The sequence below is a fragment of the Neolamprologus brichardi genome, chromosome 6, assembly GCF_056152115.1.
Source record: "Neolamprologus brichardi isolate AB-2024 chromosome 6, ASM5615211v1, whole genome shotgun sequence".
In the NCBI taxonomy this organism is placed as follows: domain Eukaryota; kingdom Metazoa; phylum Chordata; class Actinopteri; order Cichliformes; family Cichlidae; genus Neolamprologus; species Neolamprologus brichardi.
In genome coordinates this window covers 3563292-3584742 of record NC_142109.1, presented here as the reverse complement: position 1 = coordinate 3584742, position 21451 = coordinate 3563292, and the positions used below count along the sequence as shown (strand labels likewise).

Sequence of the window (21451 nt, the reverse complement as noted above, 5' to 3'; positions counted from 1 at the left end):
ACAAAAGAGATGGTGATTGATTTCAGGAAGGCTGGCAGAAATCACCACACTGACGTCACCATAGATGGTGCTGCTGTGGAGGGTCAGCAGTGTTACAGGCTTTGGGTGTCTGGAGAATCCCTAGGGACGTTATCCCTGGAGTGCTTAACCTAGGGGTTGTGGTCATAACCTGGTTAGTGGCTCTAGTTGCTCTTAGAGGGTGTTCTCCTTGTGGCTGCGTGCAGCAGGGCTGGGGGAGGGCCTGTGCTGGCGGACATAGGTTACTGGACTGGTAGCCTGGCTGCCCCTGAGTGGATCCGGGGGAAGGCGTGGGGGCTTGGGGTTCGGGGGTGCTTCGCCTCCGTGCATGGGCTCTGGTTGGGCCTTGGGGGCTTAGGTCCTTGTTGGTGTGTCGCCGAGGTTGTGGGCGGGTGGGTGCACGGGGGCTCAGCCCTGGCGCAGGGGGCCTCTGGCGCATCGGCCTAACTAGGGGGCTCTTCAACTGACAGGGAGTTTGTTCCATCCTTGCTGGAGTCCACTCTGCAGGTGGGCGAGAGTCATAGGAGAGGTGGAGAATAAACTTAACCTGGGTGTCTACTGTCTTGTGCAGTCTGGGAGATGATTGAATGTTAGGGTGGGTACAGTTTCCTCTGCGGTGGGGTCTGGTGGGCTGCCCCGAGTCCTGTGGGGCTGGGCGGTCCTGCTGCCGTAGTCTAATTTTTCCCTGGTTTTACTACACACTGTTCACCAAAACGCAGCAAACCTTCACCATCTTTTGCAGAAGGGTCACCTCTTCACCCTCACATGGAATAAGTAATCTGATTGGCAAGGTGGTATGTTTGAAGCAGGCCCCTTGTGTAGCGCTGGAACTCAGTCACGATGTGTTTAATCCATTTCATAGGCTGGTTTGCTGCAATGATGCCAAATAATTAACAACTCTATAAATAGAACGTAGTTCTGCAAAATCACTCAGTAGGATGTTTGTTCTAATTTGCTATGAGCTCAGAGCGCATCACAAATAAAACTAATAGGCTATAAAGAGTGATTTGAACATATTTAGAAATTACCAGAATGAAAATGTCTGGAGCACCAGCAGATATTTGGAGATGGAAGAGAACTGGATATCAGCTCGTCTCACAGCTGCTATCCAGGCTAGACGCCTTCGTTTGGTAACATCGATACACGAGCTGCCTCATGTTGCTTCCAGGTGGGGAAAGAATGAAAAGATAAACCATTTTCAAGCTTATTGCCTTGCCAGTCGTGTGATCACACACCAACCACACAGCAAGCACGAACCATAGTTGGTGTTATCCGTGTGCTTTCGCTCCTATTTCGTCAGCGCTTTGTTTGGCCCAGAAATATGGCGCCTCAACAAAACATCCTGGCCACGCCCCCTCTCGTGACATCACGCTCCAAAGCCCAATAGGTGTATGCATGTATATATGCATTTCTTTGATCTTTTTTCTCATTTATTTTCTTTCTTTCTGTTATTTTAACTGTTTGCACTTCTTACAGATTGTATCCTGATGCATGTTTAGGGTCAAGAGCTGCAACAGCACTTACACTGCCACTTGAAGCTATTTTATTTTGTTTGACCTTTAAAAGAAAGGTCATAGTCATAGTTACATTCATGGGGATATATTGATGTAAAAAGAAGCCTAAGAGAAAAGGGCGGGTACATATTCATTAACATTATTTTTTTGTTTTTGAAAGACAAATGGCAAATAAAGGCGACAAATCATCACCATTATGGGACCACCGATGTATTAAGTTTTATACTTGTAATATGTAACCAGTGGTTTACACAATTGCCTCAAAACCATTAACACTTGAAACTAACCTAAGCACAGTGGTGGGTTAGCGTAGCGATAACTAAGTACAAATACTTTGTTTCTGTACTTAAGGGGAATTTTTTGCTTTCAATTTGCATTTGTACTTGAGTATTTCTTTTCAGACAACTTTTTACTTTTACTCCCTACATACTTTCTACATTTTTAAAACAGGCTCATTACTTTAGGTTCTACAGTATCATTTGTATTGTTTATACAAGTTATAGTAGTAGTAGTTATAGTAGTATAGTGTAGTAGTATACTAGTTATACTAGGAGTTAAAGTGGGCCGGCAGGTGCCCATAAGTTGTGGTTGCGCTACTTCAGAATCTAGCTAGCACTACAGAAGAGGAGGAAACGTGAAGGGGGTGACATTTTAATTCAACATTTCTAACAGCTCAACAAACATAAGCAAAATGTTTGTGTGCAGTTTGTCACACAGTGTGAACTAACTTCCCTCAGAGATGAAGAAAGATGTAACAAAAGATGGGACAGGGGTGGAAGAAGAGAGGTTATATTTAAAGGGAAAGACTGCTCAGTGACACTTGGAAAACTGCAGAGCTTACATGTTAAAACTTACATGTAATGTCATATTTTTTTTTATCACATATTGGATCTGTATATGACGTGTTTTGATAAATTATGTATTTTCATATACAGTAAAAAAAAAAAGTATACTAACTTGACTAATGGGTCAGACCACACACATCTTCTAACTCCAACCTTATTTTGAGCTCAGCTCCAATTCTGTCAAGTTTTGTGAGTCCATTCACACAGTTGCGCTACAGTTGTATCGCATCATGTTGTTTGTTCAAAAATGACTAAAAAAACTTCTCAAAATCACCTTCATGTGAGTTTAGGGCACAGGGAATCTCTCCTGAATGACTAAGAAGCTGAAAATAATATCAGACATGCTGTCACAGCACTATGTATGCAAATAAAGAGGAAGATGAGAGGGTGTTATTTTTAATATTCACTTCTGTATTTTGGAAATTCTCTTGAGAAGAGAAAGAAAGTCGACTTCTGCATTACAGAAAGGACTGTCAGTTTTCTACTTGCAGACACATTTTAACGGCTCACACAGAGCAATGAGAGGAGCAGCTATGAGTGTAATAACAGCCGTCGGTGGATTTGTTCTCCTCACTGTGACAGGTAGGCCTACTGTATGCACTCCTTGTATGATTTAGGGTAATTCTAGGGTACGCAACCAAAAGAGATAAAAATATAGTGCAGACAGTCATTTATTTTCAGATTTTACTTTATTTATAAAAGTCTAATAGAATAGAATAGAATAGAATAGCCCTTTATTGTCACTGTACATGTACAACAAAATTATGTTTGCACCACACCAACTGTGCAGGAATAAAATATAAATAGTAAGACAGCAGGAATAAATAACAAACAGGAGAAATATATAGAAACTAGAGGAATGTATAAAAACAATAGAAAGACTCACATTGGAGAACAAAGTGCATGAAAGCAGTGGAGAAGGACTTGGCCTGAGTATAGAGTCTGTATGTGAGTGGCCTTAGATTGGTGAAGTGAGTGGGTGGGGTGTAGGGGGAAAGTGTTTGTTAACAGTCTGAATGGCCCAGGGGAAGAAGCTGTTATTGTGTCTGGAGGTGTGGGACCTGGTGAACTGAGAAGCAGTGGGTCAAACAGGTGGTGAGCAGGGTGCAAGGGGGCACCTGTGATGGCCCTTTTTTGAGACAGGAGGATCTGGCTATGGTGTCCAGGGGTGGCAGCCAATGATTTGTTGGGCAGTGTTAATTACCGTCTGCGCAGACTTCCTGTTCTCGATCGTGGCCCCTGAGTACCAAACATCCAGGCAGTAAGAGAGCAGGCTCTCCTCTGAGGGGCAGCAGAAGCAGCTTCTGGTCAAGGTTATTCTTCCTCAGGACATAATAACAATAATAATGTATACTTTATTGATCCCCGTGGGGAAATTACTTGTTTCTCCTCTGCATTTGACCCATTCACTCAGTGAAACAGTGGGCAGCCACTAAGCAGGCACCCAGGGAGCAGTGTGTAGGAACGGTATCTTGCTCAGGGGTACCTCAGGGTAGCCGTTCAGAAGATTCGAACCCCCGATCTCCCGATCATGGGGCAGCCACTCTACCTACTGAGCTATCCCTGCCCCATGGAGCAAGTATTTGTTGTCTATAAGCAGTGTTGGGAAGGTTACTTTTAAACTGTATTCCATTACAGATTACAGAATACATGTCCCAAAATGTATTCTGTAACGTATTCCGTTACGTTACTCAATGAGAGTAACGTATTCTGAATACTTTGGATTACTTAATATATTATCATGCTGTTTACAACTACATGAATGTACTATTGCTGTGATTTATTACTGTTACTGAAGGTTCGCGGCTCCGAACCTTAGTAAAGGGACCTCTGGCTAATACGGTGGGTTCTGTGTCGGGCTCGTAGCAGTGTTGCCAACTCCTCAGTAAGAAAAATCGCTATTGGCTGTCCTAAAAGTCGCTAGAAGTCGCTAAATGACGTCATCGCCTAATTTGCATAATTGGTCATGCTAATATAATTGTAACCTACGTTGTTGGAGAGATAAATAACATCGTGGAAGAGACATAAAGTGAGTAAAAAACGTCCTAAATGCATTTAGAGTTTATTTAGAACTACGAATTAAATTTATTTTAGCAATTATTGTTTTTTAATGTCACAATTCCAACCCTGCTCCTTTATCTGGGCTTGGACCGGCAAAAGTGACCTGAAATAGGCACTCTGGTGGAGTTACTTTGTGTGTGTGTGTGTGTTTTAAACCTGATCCACAAAACAGCATAACAGTAAAAGAAGAACTGACTGCGTTACAGTCAGTGCGGGAGCAGCGGCTTCGCTCATGCGCGATTCATTTGCAGTTCGGATGCACAGGTGTGAACATCTCCTGCCCTGATAGCAGTTGGGGGAGGACTATCCTCCGCCCGTGAGCGCTTTGGCACGGGCGAGGTGCCCACGGCAGCACCCGCTGCTTGTTGAGAGTAAGAGCGATACACGCTTTCACGTCAAAAAGACGTCATAAATAAGTCTCCAATAACACCAGAAAAAGTCGCCAGATTTGTCGCTAGTCGCTTTTTAGAAAAAAAGTCGCTAAGGGGGTCTGAAAACTCGCTAAATATAGCGACAAAGTCGCTAAATTGGCAACACTGGCTCGTAGCCGAAAACTAGCTTTACTTTGTTGTCTGGGTCAAGTTTGCTAGCGAGAGACGGAGAGAGGCGTTGAAAGGCTGCTGCAACGGAACTTATTGTTTTTGGAGGAAAACACGAACACAGTGTACAGTCGAGTCTTACTTACAACTGGGCTCGTCAGGCACTCTTCTTGGCTGCAGTGGTTATTATTATATTTACATGCTTCCAGCTCCCGTTTTTGCTTGATGACAGCTCGTACTTTTCCTTTTTCTCCCTCCCTCGCTCACAGACACATAACGGGTATGGCAGTCCATTCTCCCTGCAGCACGGACTACACTGCCTATGATGCTACATTCTTTAGAGCTATACGGTAGCATTCTGCCTATTAGCTTAGCATAACAACAACAAAAAGGCCTCTCTCACCCAGGAAACACGCAGAGAGAGAGCGTCACCCTGTAACCATGGCAACCGTAACGCTGCCACCTGGAACAACAGAACGTAGCTGTCAAACAAAACCCAAACAGGCCTGACCCGCCACAATATGAAACAGGGAAGTACCGCCGTGTAATCCATTTATTTCAACAAAGTAACTGTATTCTAAATACCACCTTTTTAAACGGTAACTGTAACGGAATACAGTTACTCATATTTTGTATTTTAAAAACGTAACGGCGGTACATGTATTCCGTTACTCCCCAACACTGTCTATAAGTGAATTTTCTTAGGATGAACAAGGCTAACGTTTATTGGTGGGAACTACTTGTTCCTCTTTTTTGTTTTAATGCTGACAAGTGCTGTGCTGACATCAGTCTCACTCTTTTCAGTCTCACACCTCTTTTCTTTTTTCTTTGTCTACATTAAAGATCAAATTATAAAGTCATGGCTGCCATTCACTAAGTGATAGTGACACTACAACCACTTCAAGCTGCTCTGTAAAAATTTACGAGTCATTTAGAATTTGACTTTGAAGCTGCTGAGGCCTGAGCTCTTGCTTGGGATGCGTTATTAGCTACTTTTCATAACTTGGACCTGAAATGTTTAAAAACAAAATTTTATCTCTGAAATAGAAGTTATTCCCTCACTACACAGGCGTAGAAAAGCATGCATGCGATGTCCCCATATGAGAATATGTCTCTGTGTCGCTATCTATGTGCTTCTACTTGTGTGAAAGTTCTCTGTGGACTCTGTTTTCTCCAATTAAAAAAAAAAACCCTGACCAGTGAAAAGCACCGTGTATTCACAAAAAACAGGTTTCCACATCTAGCAGCTGACCGAACAGATGTCAGGCTTCAGCTGCTATCCAGCTTCAACAGCAACAACATTCCTCTAGTGTTGGAGGTACACCTGTAGTGGCTGTAGCTTTAAGCAGCCTTTTCAGCGTAACCAGACGGGAAACAGCTAAAGGCAGGACAACAAATCCCATTGGTTAAAACTGAAATCGTCCACAAGGTCAGAAAATAACGATTATTAAACAAAATTGAATAAATAACAATAATAAAGCAATAATAAAGCAATTTCAACACAACAGTAACTAATTTTTGTACAATTAAAATTAAAATTTCGTTTGCTTTAGTTTTTTGTTTCTTTTAAACTGAAATACATTTAACTACATGAGCAATAATTCCAGCAAAGGTTTCTACTTTTATCTGTTTGTTACTGTGAGCTACACGCACTTCTCCTCTGTATTAGAATTTCTTTCATTTATGTATTGTTCACATTGTTTATTAGCAATGCTTTTAGGTTACTGTTTTAGCATGTCTGCCTCACACAGGAAGCCTGACACCACAGGTAGTGGAGCCCTTTGTCTTTCTTCACTGTGAGAGGTAGCAAGGGAGTGTGAACTTTTCTTTGGAGGAAGACCAAATGTATGAAAACAACTGGTGACTGCCTTTTGTTCCTATAGGAAGTATTTAAACCCAGCCTGCTCTGGGTTCAGGGGAGACTCTGCTGATCGTCTGCCGCGCGAGAATGGCTTCTCTCACCAAGCTTGAGTTTTTGTTCTTTTTTGATTAAAGGATGTTAGCTACGCTCACCATTTGTCTGCAGGCTTTATTAAACAAAAACTTCCACAACACCTCTCGCGTGTCCTTGCCTGTTTACATCATCACTGCTAACCATCCCCATGCTGCCTTCACTCTGGACACATGAAACTTCTGATTGGCTGTTCTGTCGCTACTGTCTGTGTCACCAGAAACACTCGGGCTGGCCAAGTGTTTCCTGGTTCCCTCTCTGTCTGGGTTAACCTGGGGGTCAAGGGTAGCCTTGCCACTGAAACATTATTTTAGATCTTCATCTGTGCTCAGGATGACATCTATCACCTGCTAAAATATTCTGACACAAAGAAAACAACTGTTTAATAAAACCTTACTGCTCTCTGTTGTTGAGTCTCAAAACGGTGTCTCATGGAAAAAAAGGAGTTCACGCTGTTAGTGTTTTATACGACGACTGAAAAACACATTTTAATTAATTTAAAACTGGTCTTACCTTGTGCACAGAGCAACAGTGGGGCAATGCAAACATCTCTGGCAGCCTGTAACTTCTACACATTTACCTTTATCATCAGCAAATCATTTTTCATTATAGTTTGTTTTATTCTAACATTAGGTGAGAGTCTATTTATCTGTCCAAACGACAACAGTAACTGCAGGTTCTCATTACACTCGGTCTACAAAGCAGCTGCTCTCACTGAGTTCCTGCCTTCTAATGTGAAGATCAGATGAATCTTTAGCTGAAAACAAAAACCTGCAAACTTTGTTTTCCATGACATGAAGCTGAAAATTTAGCCTACAGAAAAATACGAATCCAAATGAGTGTTTAATTTTCATTAATCTAACTTTATTTTTTGTTATGATGTGCTCTGTGTTACAGTCGTTCTGGGTCAGGATGGCTGGGGAGTGACTTACACTTCTACTCCAATCTGTGCTGTAAAAGGATCCACAGTGGAGATACGCTGCACCTACACATACCCATCCAGAGCACATAATCCTTACATAGTTGTGAGGACATTCTGGCTCACAAAAGAGAGTAATAAGGAAGTTGTGGATCTGACAACAGATCCAGAGTATTCAGGTCGAGTTCAGTATCAGTGTGAAAACAACGACTGCACTCTGAGAATCTCAGACCTGAGAGAGAGCGACTCAGCTGAGTACAAGTTCAGATTCATAACAAACGATCCAGGATGGAAATATACTGGATCACCTGGAGTCACTTTGACTGTCACAGGTAACATGTTCGTCCACTCGTTTACTATTTTAAATCCAAGTGTTTGCTGTGAGTGTGTTTGTGTGTTTTATCTGTATGTTGTCAGCTGAGCTTAATGTTCTTTATTTACTAATGGGCAGATCTGCAGGTGCAGGTGAGCAGATCAGCTGTCAGAGGTGTTTCTAAGTCAGCAGATCTGAAGTGTGAGAGCAGTTGTCCTCTGCCTGATAATCTCTCCTACATCTGGTACAAGAATGAACAGATCATCACAGGACAAACATCTAATCTTCATCTAAACTACTGGGATCCTACAAACAGGATTTCCTGTGCTGTCAGAGGATATGAGAACTCCCGCTCTCCTTCAGTGGGTGAGTTTATGCTTTAACATAATGCCATGTTGTGGAGCCGTGTGGCAAATGAGCTGTAGATTTTATAGGTTTTCATAAGGGTAACACTACTGGCTTGTATTTTGCTGTTGATCACACAACCTGTGTAGTCGGAGCTCATAAATAGTTATCCTACACTGAGGTCACTGGAGGGAGGAGACCTTTCTCATGGGCTTATACTGAGGCCTGATCACATCGTTTTCATTTCTGTCCTCGGATGTTGTGACTCTGACTAATATCCAACTCTCTCTGTCTCACAGTGGTGAAGGATGTCTGGGATGTGACTTACACTTCTACTCAGGTCTGTGCCTTCAAAGGAGCAACAGCAGAAATACGCTGCACCTTCAGATACCCATCGACTATAAATGGAAGAAATACAAGAGTTACAAACACCTTCTGGTTTACTGAAGTCAAAGATAATGAACCTGTGGATCTGAAAACAGATCCAGAGTATTCAGGTCGAGTTCAGTATCAGTGTGAAAACAACGACTGCACTCTGAGAATCTCAGACCTGAGAGAGAGCGACTCAGCTGAGTACAAGTTCAGATTCATAGCAAACGATCCAGGAGGGAAATATACTGGATCACCTGGAGTCACTTTGACTGTCACAGGTAAAATAATTTTCACAGAAAGTCACTTTAAACATTTATAAGCTTTTCAGCTGTCTGTATGTTGAGTTGTTTTAATATAATATCTGTTGTTTGCTCCCAGATCCACAGCTCCAGGTACATGTGAGGAGATCAACAGTAAACTCTTATTCTAACTGGACAGAGCTGACATGTCACAACAACTGTCAGCTACCTGATCAATCTTCCTACATCTGGTACAGGAATGGACACAAACTTTCATCAGAAAAACAATATTTACACCTGAACACATTTGATACTGTAGACAGTTTTCACTGTGCTGTGAAAGGATATGAGACATTCCCTTCTCCAACAGTGTGTGAGTTCACTTCTCTTACTCCTTTACTCCTCAAACAGAAGGTTATGATGTTTTTGTTTTAGAAAACAAACTGTTAATCATGTAAAATTTAGTTGTTATGACCATGTTGTCATTCTCCTTATTTCTCCTCCAGATGCTCCAAAGCTTCCCTCTGTGTCAGTGAGTCCCTCTGCTGAGATAGTGGAGGGCAGTTCAGTCACTCTGACCTGTAGCAGTGATGCTAACCCAGCAGCTAGTTACACCTGGTACAAGGAGGATGTCATCAACTCTCTCAGTTACCAAAACCAACATGTTTTCAGCTCCATCCGGCCCTCTGACTCTGGAAAGTATTACTGTACAGCTGATAATAAGCTGGGACAAAAGAGATCTGAAAGCAGAACTATTGATGTGAAATGTGAGTAAAATACATTTATAAGCTGTAAAGACTTTTTGAAGAGTTGTGAGACTGCTGCAGGAATATGGAAAAACTTGAGTTACATATCATGAAGACCATGTTTGCAGTTTCTAGAAATGCTGTTATTCTTATTATTTTCAATGGTTGAGTGTGTGAGCTGAACTATTTTATGCATTCAAACAGAAAAAAAAACAGAATTACATGATTAGAAAATCTCATAAACACATTTTATATGTTTTCTATTCATAATAGAACATAGAAAACATATCAGCTGAGAAAATGTACAATTTAAAGAAAAAGATATTTGTTCATTCTGAGTTTGATGACAGTAACACAAGTCCAAAAATTTGGATAGGGCCAACAAAAGGCTGGAAAACTAAGAGTTACTAAAAACATCTGGAGGAACATGTTGCATCAAGTTAACTGGCAACAGTCTCGCAACATGTTTGGGTATAAAAATAAAATCTGAGAGTTTCTCAGAAGTAAAGACGGGCAAAGGTTCTTCAATCTGTAAAAACCTGTGACTACAAATTATGGAAATTTTACAAAATTATCGTCCACGATGTAAAATTAAAGATTTTATGTTTTAAGACTCTGGATATCTGACCAGCTATAGTACATGATGTCATCAAATATTGAGAGAATCTAGAGAAATCTGTGTGCATAAGGTGCATTGACTGAGATTATTATTGGTTGCCTGTGATATTCAGACCCTCAAAAAGGTAAAAATGTCTCTGCTCCAACTAATTTGAGACATGTTGCTCCCACCGAATTCAAAATTGGGTGGCATATTAGTTTGCAGAGTTTGGCTAATCTTAGCAGCACAGACAGAAGTAACCTTGGTTTCTTCCAGGTTAGCATCCACTCCTTGCTGCCGAATGAGACTGCCTTTGCCAGTGGGCTGTCATTTGCTTCCTTTCCTGGTTCCTTCCCTCACTCCTTTACATCCTTCCCTCTTTTTTTGATGCTCAGTCATCTGTCAAGGGTGCAGCCCAGGTTACTGGCCAGTGGGCTCTTCATCTTTGAACACGTAACTGCCATTATATATTAATACAATAAGAAGACCACAGACTAGTGTTTAAGGTGACTAGCAAGGGCAGAAATATTTCTAGTTGGTCATATCACTAATAAAAAAAGTGTGTAGGGTATGATTGCTGGGTATTTCATCCAGCCTAATGCAGAAATTAGTCAGCTTTATGCTTTTGAAAATTGGGGGACAAATGGCAGGATGTGTTTTATAATCTAAGATATGTGAACACATGTAAGAACCGTTACAAATGTATACATCAAAATCTCAGTAAATAGTGATATAAAGTTTGATCCGATCATTTCCATTTTCAAAAGTGTGTTCATACAAATATTTGTGACATTTCTTTAAATAACAGACTACTTTATCCAACTGAGAACATCAACTGCAGCTTCTCATTATACACAAAGCAATTCTTCAAAGCAAAGCGGTTTCATTGAGTTTCCTCTAATATTGAAATCAAACAAGTTTTTGGCTGAAGAAAAACCTGCAGACAGTTTTAACTGTGCTGTGAAAGGATAAGAGCTTTTCCATTCTAACAGTGTGTGAGTTCACTTCTCTTACTCCTTTACTCCTCAATAAAGCTGATTTGTTTCATTTTTGGGAAGTTTACAATGTTTTCCTTTTAGAATATAAGCTATTAATATTTGAAAATTTGGTTCTAACTATATATTGTATGTTTCCTCCTCCAGATGCTCCAAAGCTTCCCTCTGTGTCAGTGAGTCCCTCTGCTGAGATAGTGGAGGGCAGTTCAGTCACTCTGACCTGTAGCAGTGATGCTAACCCAGCAGCTAGTTACACCTGGTACAAGGAGGATGAAGACTCACCTAAAACATCAGGACACAACTTCACCATCAGCAACATCAGGCCTGAGCACAGTGGGAGTTATTACTGTGTGGCCCACAACAACAGAGGGACTCATAACTCCACCTTACAGCTGACTGTTGTCACAAGTAAATTTTACACTCTTTAAAATAACAAATGTAAAGTAAATACAGTACACACATTTATACAGTAATTAGTTTGGATGCTGATTAAGCATCGAAGAAAGAAAACAACAGTGTTTGATCTACAGCCATTGTTTTTACCTCAAAACAAAACCATCGTTGTTTTCTTTCAGACAGCGTGTCTTCCAAAGCTCAGATGCAGAATATGAACTTTTAATATTTATTCAGATGTTTTCTGACTCTAAATTTTCTTTTCGTCATTACTCAGGTTTTTCTAATACACATTTTAAACATTTTCGGCTATTTTTCAACTTCTGTGTGAACTTCAGTTTTCAACCGTTCTGCACTTTTGTTTTCAAGTGAAAAATTCTTTATTTTTCTCTTAACATTCAGCAATTATTTCATTTCAGCTCAAAATATCAGTTATCAGCATTCACACTGCTGTTTCTTCAGAAAATGCATCTTCTAGTATATTAATATAATTGTTATACTGTATACAATATTTAAAATACTTATTTATTCATTCATTTTACAGGAAAAACGTTTGTATGAGTGAATTATGACAATAAATAACTAATAGCATCACCTGGCAAACATCCATCCATCTTCATCCGCTTCATCCGAGGCCGGGTCGCGGGGGTATCAGCCTAAGCAGAGAGGCCCAGACCTCCCTCTCCCCAGCCACCTCCTCCAGCTTATCCAGGTGAACACCAAGGCGTTCCCAGGCCAGCCGAGAGATATAATCTCTCCAGCGTGTCCTGGGTCTGCCCCGGGGCCTCCTCCCGGTGGGACATGCCCGGAACACCTCACCCAGGAGGCGCCCAGGGGGCATCCTTGTCAGATGCCCGAACCACCTCAGCTGGCTCCTTTCGATGTGGAGCAGCAGCGGCTCTACTCTGAGCCCCTCCCGGATGGCCGAACTTCTCACCCTACCTCTAAGGGAGAGGCCAGCCACCCTTCGGAGGAAGCTCATTTCTGCCGCTTGTATCCGCGATCTCGTTCTTTCGGTCACTACCCACAGCTCGTGGCCATAGGTGAGGGTAGGGACGTAGATCGACCGGTAAATTGAGAGCTTCGCTTTTACACTCAGCTCCCTCTTCACCACGACGGACTGGTGCAGCGTCTGCATTACTGCAGCTGCAGCCCCAATCCGTCTGTTGATCTCCGGCTCCCTTCTCCCATCACTCGCGAACAAGACCCCGAGATACTTGAACTCCTCCACTTGGGGCAGGAACTCATCCCCGACCCAGAGTGGGCACTCCACCCTTTTCCAGCTGAGAACCATGTCCTCAGATTTGGAGGTGCTGATCCTCATTCCCGCTGCTTCACCCTTGGCTGCGAACCATTCCAGTGCGAGCTGGAGGCCCTCACCCGATGAAGCCAACAGAACCACATCATCCGCAAAAATCAGAGATGAGATTCTGAGGCCACCAAGGTGAAAGCCCTCCACCACTTGGCTGCACCTAGAAATCCTGTCCATAAAAATTATGAACAGAACTGGTGACAAAGGGCAGCCCAGGCGGAACCCAGAGTCCGACTTATTGCCGGCAATGCAAACCAAGCTCTTGCAATGGTTGTATAGGGATCGAATGGCCCGTAGCAATGGGCCAGGCACCCCATACTCCCGGCACACCTCCCACAGGACATCCCGAGGGACACGGTCGAATGCCTTCTCCAAGTCCACAAAACACATGTAGACTGGTTGGGCAAACTCCCATGCACCCTCAAGTATCCTCGAGAGGATGAAGAGCTGGTCCAGTGTTCCGCGACCAGGACGAAAACCGCATTGTTCCTCCTGTATCCGAGATTCGACTAGCGGACGAACTCTCCTTTCCAGCACCCTGGCATAGACTTTCCCAGGGAGGCTGAGGTGTGTGATTCCCCTGTAGTTGGAACACACCCTCCCGTCTCCCTCCTTAAAGATGGGGACCACCACCCCGGTCTGCCAGTCCACAGGTACTGCCCCTGATCTCCACGCAACATTGTAGAGGCGTGTCAACCAGGACAGCCCTACAACGTCCAGAGCCTTCAGGAACTCGGGGCGGACCTCATCAACACCAGGGGCTCTGCCACCATGGAGTTGTTTAACTGCCTCAGTGACCTCGCCCCCGGTAATTGGCGGGTCATTCCCCTCATCCCCAGACTCTGCTTCCTCCTCGGAAGACGCGTCAGTGGGATTAAGGAGGTCCTCGAAGTATTCCTTCCACCGCCTGACAATTTTCTCAGTCGACGTCAGCAGTACTCCACCAGCGCTATACACAGTGCAGGTAGAGCACCGCTTTCCCCTCCTGAGACGCCTGACGGTTTGCCAGAATCTCTTCGAGGCAGTCCGAAAGTCTTTTTCCCTGGCATCTCCGAACTCCTCCCACACCACCCGGGGGGGGGGTGCTGGAAGTCAGAGCACCTTCCTTCGCTCCTGGCCGCCACCCGGCACACAATGCACCCGACCCCTATGGCGCCTCCTGCGGGTGGTGGGCCTGCGGGAGGATGGGCCCATGTCTCCTCTTCGGGCTGTGCCCGGCCGGGCCTTAGTCCATGGGGCCCGGCCGGCCACCAGACGCTCGCCCTCGGGCACCCTCCCCGGACCTGGCTCCAGGGCGGGGCCTCGGTAACCCTATCCCGGGCAGGGTAAACTGTTCACTCGATGTTCTCTTCATAAGGGTCTTCTGAAAACAATCTAATCTTACTGCTGAAAAATCTCTGCCATGTATTTGTCTCTGTTTTAGGGAAATCCGAAATAATAATCATGAATATCATCAGGCTGACTCTGGTGGTCCTGATCCTGATTCCTCTGCTTGTCTTGAGTCTGTTGACGAGGTAAAACAATACAAACACTTTACCCCTCTTTTATTTTCCCATTAGACCCTTACTTCGAAAGTTGAAAGTTCATAACATTTATACTAAAGTTGTTTTTTTATTATATCCAGGAGGAAGAAGCGCATCATCTTAAAAACTGAACCAAATGAACCTGTAGAGATGACTGAGGTTTGTTTATTTATATTATTGGAGTTGGAGCAAGTGACACTCAGCAAATGACTTATTATGAAATACATGCACATGTTTTATGAGTGAAGCTGTTTCAGTCTGAGCGTTTCATCTCTCTTCATTAGGTATACTCTCATCCTGACTGAATCCTGATGAATCCTCAAAGGCTCTGACTGCAGCACAGACAGATGACAAGGAGGAGCAGGAACAGCTGGTGTAAAGTGCAGTCAGGTTACAGCAGGTGTTCAGTTCAAGTGTCACAAACAGCCCTTTTGTGTGTTAGATCATTAAAACTAAAATGTTTGCTTAATAAAACAAAGACTGCCACAATTTTAAATTTCTTCTTCTTCATGTATAAAACCTGCGCTGAGCAGCCTGTGGTGTTTTTCCACATTCAGCCAATCTAATGTCATTACAAAGAAATCTACTGAGCTTATACTCTAAATAAATATAAAAAATAAAATACAGAGACAGTAGTGGGAGTTCTTTTTCTGTGCTTTGCTCCATAATCAAAATGATCAACAATTTCTATTAATTTACAGAAATGTTTTTGTGCCCACTATGAAAGACACAGAGATGCTTTTGTTTAATGGTATCATTTATACAAAAAATAATGTCAATCTTCTGTTATTTATTTCAGCAGTTCATCCTTTAATGCTTTATCGGTTTCTTACTTCGGTGCAGTGTGGCAGACAGTGGGTAGAGTGAGCGATATGTTTGACACACCTGAAACTCAGGCTAAAGATATTTAGCCTGAAAGTTCCCACATCATCATATTTAGTCAAAACAAGTTAACATGTATTTGTTTTGTTATCAAAAGTGTTTTTATTCAAGATACATTTTAGAAAAAAATGATGATGGAAGGATCTGTAATTCTTGTACATAACTACTGTGAAATCCCTTAAAGTCATTCTCACTCTCAGCCTGATGAACCAAAAAGACGTTTGTTTTTCTACCTTCTCTGTTATTTTGATCATTAAGTGGTGCTTAATGCTGGGAACCACTGTAAATTACGCCTTTGCATTTTTATGATGTCCTCGTTAAGGATTTAAAATTAAATGTAAAAATGTTGCTTTGTATGTAAGAATTTGCATGTAAGGTTGTAAACATAAATACAGAATTGGAAAGACTTCAGGTTTTATTCTCACACTGAAACATCTCTGGCTTATTTTGTTAAAAAGAAATGAGTTTGACAATGTTGTGGGTCTTCTCCTGTATGTGGTACGGGTCATATCACTGTCAGCTATTTTCACTGACTGAGTACTTTTAAAACAATTTTTACTTTCCTCTTTTGGACACAACTTTCTAACATTGTGGTTCAGGTCAGACACTTTAAGACTCACGTTAACTCACATCAATAACAGGGACTTTTAATAGTAAACAGAATTTATGTGGAAATGACAGAAAAAGCGAGGCAGTGCCTCAAAGGAATGAATGGCCACACCTGCCATTCACAGCGACTAGCTGCACAAGTTTATGTCGATCATGTTTGTTTGGAAAAAGCATGCAAATGTCAGGGAAAGATTCCCCTCTCTCTGCCATCTGTTACGATCATCTTCCACCCTCACTTATAATTGTGCAAAATGATATTTTTGCACAATGTGCACGGGCACAGTGTGGTATGTGCCTGACATTATATCTGATATAATTGCTGATTATTTAAACTTAAACTCTCAAAGACGGAACCTTATACCATTTTAAAATGAAGATGAATATCCTCCCTCATCTTTTATATATTTTTGAACACTGTCGGTAGAAGTAAGTGATAATGAGTTTAGAGAGTGGGACAAATAGATTTCCTAATTCATCTGGCAGGTTATGAAACCTAGAATCATTTCAGTGCTCTGCAGCAAGGATAAGAAAGAGGAGGGATGGCTCTACCATGCTTAAGAAACTACTACCTTGCAGGACAATAAAGACTACAAGGATAATGGAAAAAATCTGTAAAAGCTGCTGGTCATGATATCGGTTTGGTTATCTGGTGAGAGGGAAACATGAAGATGAAACCAGGAGATGTCCTTACTGAATCATCAGAGCTGAACAGGTGATGGAGAAACAGATTTACCTTTTAGGTGACATGGATGAGTTGAAGGGAAGTTATGAACTGTTTCTGAGAAATAACACCAGGATCCTTTTTTAGGTAGCTGACAGCTGGTAACTGTGCAGGGGCGGGTCTAGCAAAGTTTTGCCTGGGGGGCAGGTAGGGCATTAAGAGGGAGAGGGGGGCACAAAGAAATACTTTCTTATTCTCATTTAAAATTTCTCACTTTTAACAAATAATTATCTGAATCTTACAACAAACGTTTTCATCTGGTGTAAAATGTATAAAAATCCATTATTGTACATAGTAATTTTTTTAGGGTCCCATCATAATTTCTTCAGTACTAGCTAAGTACTGTATATGATGCCAGTATTTTTCCCACATTTTCCAGATTCTGTACCAGTACTGTGTGTAAAATGCCATCAAAAAGTCAATTAAGTTTTATTCTTTCTCACCTGTCTTTCTGTCTCCTTTCACTTTTTAAAGGTTGCCATGTTAGAAAAAATATTTTGCCCTGCCATGCTGTTTATTGATGTGGCAAATGAATGGTTTATGAAAATATATCTAAATCTGTCATCAGTAATCAGTAATGATCATGTCTCACCTCTAGTCTTCTCTGTCTTAATTTCAGGTTTTCACCATGTGTTGTAGATAGTTCAGGAGGTTAACTCGACCAAGCAGTCTACTTTCGGGTACTGTTCATAATACCAGAATAGGGAGGATGGTGTAGGTTTAAGTTTATTAGACTGATACATATGTACCAGCAAGACAGTGTCCATCACTGTGACAACAGCGTTTGTTTTCATTCAAAGGATTTATGGTTTTTCCTATAATACCATGGTGGGCCGGTCACCAGTCAAAATGCCCGGGCCGATTTTTTGTCCCAGTCCAGCCCTGCGTTTATCATTACTGGGATTTAGATAGGGTCCTTATTCGTTACTTTGTGTGTTGCGTTCGAAATCGGAAGACGGACCTGGGAATGATGTCACACTCAAGTAAACGGCGTTCTGGTTAGCCTCGTCAGAGAAGTCGGGATTCCAATACGGCGATGCCCTCGAACACGGTTGTTTTGCTAGCCCTCTACAAAAACAAATTACTACTAAACACATATGCAGCTCATCTGCAGTCTGGAGTTACCTACATCTTCCTACTCAGAAGGCAGAATGTCCGAGTTCCGAGTACAACCGAAAGCACCACGACTGCAGTTTCCATGTTGGGCGTAAAAAGCGCACGTGACGCTGTGACGTAGGCTAGAATCTTAGACCACTGAAGCACTTAATCTACCATCATATTTTATTTATCTACTTGGCCTGACTGGATGAATTATTATTTTGGTTAAATCTAGACTATTTATGAGGTTTAAAATACTTTTAAGTTTGCCCATCATTACTGAACATGAGGTCTGCAGTTGGTGCAGTTCAGCTTAGAGTTTACACAGAATGGACAAACCTCACTGTGTTCACGTTGAACCATTTTTGCACTATTTTGATACCTACAGCTCCTAAATGGTCTGAGGCACAGTTTAATGTTGGCACTGCTAAAAGTAAACTTTCTACCAATTTCAATGGCAAAAATAAATATACTTTTCAAAAGTTTCAACACACTGTATGTCGTGTTTTGTCATCCACTGCTTCTTCCTAGTGATATTACGTACAATGATTAGATTTATAACACTGCTGCATCAACTCCAAAATGATGTGTTTGCATTTATAGAGGTTTGAAACAATAGAAACAGATTAAAACAGACAGATTAAAAAGTGACACATTAAAAAAACATTGTTAATTTCAAATTTAGTTTCATTCATTTCATTATTAAATTGCACTCACACTACTACACTGGCATTTTAGGTTCAGGCCATTAGGTGGCACAGTGCACTTGTGGCAGGATAGTGCTACCATTTAAGCAAGCTAGAAGACTGGCATCCTTGCTGGTATCCAGTTAGGGAAGCAACACATTAGTAGAAGAAGTCTGAGTAAAACCAAAGTTACTTTCCCTAGTAACTAGTCACTTTGAAAGTAATGAGTAACTTGAAAAAAACAAAACAAAACAGAGCGTATGACAAAATACTCTTGAGTCTGCCGGGAAGTGAAAATACAGGGTGTGAGCTGTAATTGAAATTCAAATTTCCAAAAACTTTATTTATTTAATACAATTTCGTTATACCTACTGAACTTAAGGGGGAGAGAAACAAAGTACCCACCCCCAAGGGCCTATATGTACATCTCTAATTTTGAGTGGCATGCTATTTGAGATAACAGTGTTGTTATTATATTTGAGGCTTTTGCTTTGCACTGAAGTAACAGTACCTTTTATGGACATCTGAGTTCAGAGACGATTCACATTAGCAGTCACTGCATTGTTGCTCTTGCCCTTCATGCATTCATTAGATTGCAGGATGTTGTGTGTTTTCAGGTGGTTTAATACGTTTACTGTGTCCGAACAAACTCGATCGTGATCTGCTTCTAGAGACAAATTGTTTACTGTCTGCTGTGCCAGACATTTGAATTTTGCTTCGATGGTCTGTTATCTGTACAATACAATACAATACAATTTTATTTATATAGCACATTTAAAAAACCACAGGTATGCCAAAGTGCTTCACAGAACGAGTAGTTTATCACTGCAGTCAAGCACATTTGGGAAATTTCAAGTTGTGCAGTGCAGGAAGCAGCTGTGACTAACACAGGCAAGCACGTCATCAGGTAGTGACATAGGGAGCACTTCATGTTTGCTTTGTGTTCTGTTGACAGACCCTGCATTTTCAGTATCGATCAATCCATAGTTTTCACGTGATGTGACAGCTACTGGGACATGCCCGCCCGTCCTTTCACTGTGCAGCCATTCTTTTAATCTTTTTCAGTTTAACTTGGCCTAAATGCTATCAAATGCATTAATCAATGTTAGAGCTGCTAGAACAGCGTAGAGTATGGCACCAACACGTAAGCACATCTCGCCTAACCCCACTTTACAGGTTCTGTGATTGAAATTCTCAATATGACTCAATATTGTCATGTTGACTGTTGGGATGCTGCAGCCTGGTCAGCTTGAGCGTTCCTCCATAAGCCGGGAGTTTCTCGTAAACACAAAGGTGAACATATTTGCCTCCTCCCACATAGACCTGCAAGGAAGTACAAGGAAACTTACAGGAGATGCTTAATGTGCACATAGAACTACTCCTGATCATTTTATCACAGCTGCGGTAATGTAAGCCACAGCTGTGGGCCAAACAACATGCTAACATGTGAAAAAGAGAATCTACGTCTTCATATATAGAGTGCACGATGTTTCTAGTGTTCACAAACACAACATTTGTTGAGCTCTGTTCATGGCTGAGACAGTTTATCAAGTAAATATCTGCTTATGCTTCTTTATTTAACCCATTGGGGGTGTTGTGTATTACAAGTCAACATCTGCAAGTACTGGAACTGCTTGTTTTGTGCATTAACACCAGGAGTGTGACGCACACATGCATTCATTTAAGCAAAATTTGTGTGGAAACAATGATTGAAAGCATCAGAAGTGATGCTAGAAAACCTAAAACAGTTTAGGTTTTGTATGACACGCCATATAAATGACCACATAAACGCAGAGAGTAGAGGTACTATAAATGACACTATTCTTTATGAGATTGTTAGAAAATTTCTAATCCTTGGCATATGACTCTGTATGACACAGATTTTATTGTTTTTAATTCTAATTATAATTTTATACATTTTTATTTTGCGCTATTTGTTCTCATTTTATTATTATTTATTCTTATTTATTTTTTTTGGGTAAATCTTTTTTTTTTTTTTTACTTATTCATGTATCATTTTTGGCATGCCAAGTGTACAGCACTTTGTGTTCAGCTGTGTTTTTCTGAAAGTGCTATATAAATAAATTGCTTGCTTGCATGCTTAATACTTTGATTTAATTTTGGATGAATTGTTTTCCCAAACGCTGCCAAAAGCCAGGTTTTACTGATAAATCTTTGCTTGATGGGGGGACTTTAAATGTTTTCTTCTCTCTGCTCCTTTTCTTTTTATACTGACCTTATTTATTTGATCTGGCAGTCAAGTCAGGTGTGCATGCTGTTTGTGAGGCAAAGCAGAGGGAAAGGAGGGATTATAAATGCACAAGGGGCTGATTAGACCATGAGACACAGGAGGGCGCAAAAGTAAAGATGAAAGCCAAACTAAACCAAACCAAACTTTGTCCACCACTTGGTGAGTAGTTGGCATCCTACATGCAAACTGCAGGTGACCATGGCAATCTGATTGCATCAAACAAAAATTAAATCATATGCAACATTGTCTGACTGGAAGAAATTAGTTTAACATTTAAACCTGTTTTCTGCACATTCCAGCACATAAAATTAAATAGTTTTTTGTGTTTACACTCACTCTTTCAAATAGATGCAAGTAAAACACAGCAGAAAAAAAATCAAATCAAATCAAAGACTCAGTGGTCCTGTTGCTCTATATTCCCCTGCTTAGCAGGAGTTAGGCAGGCAGAGGTTTGCCCTGGTGCAGGTGTGCCACATGTCAGTGGAAGAATCTTGGAGTTTCTCTGTGAATTTCGCATTCCC

At 41.5% G+C, this 21451-nt stretch overlaps 2 protein-coding genes across 3 annotated transcripts in view; both read left to right on the top strand.

The window, feature by feature from the left end:
- LOC148102407 (uncharacterized) overlaps window positions 1-21451 on the top strand; it is a 179692-nt gene that overhangs the window by 15907 nt on the left and 142334 nt on the right. The gene's annotated exons all lie outside the window — the stretch shown is intronic.
- On the top strand, window positions 10-15536 carry LOC148102411 (B-cell receptor CD22-like). The gene is made up of 10 exons (XM_087842369.1): window positions 10-82; window positions 7826-8179; window positions 8299-8526; window positions 8805-9155; window positions 9256-9489; window positions 9623-9883; window positions 11603-11863; window positions 14584-14674; window positions 14785-14842; window positions 14968-15536. The coding sequence occupies exons 1-10, from the start codon at window positions 10-12 to the stop codon at window positions 14986-14988; spliced, it is 1932 nt and encodes a 643-aa protein (XP_087698495.1). The 3' UTR covers window positions 14989-15536.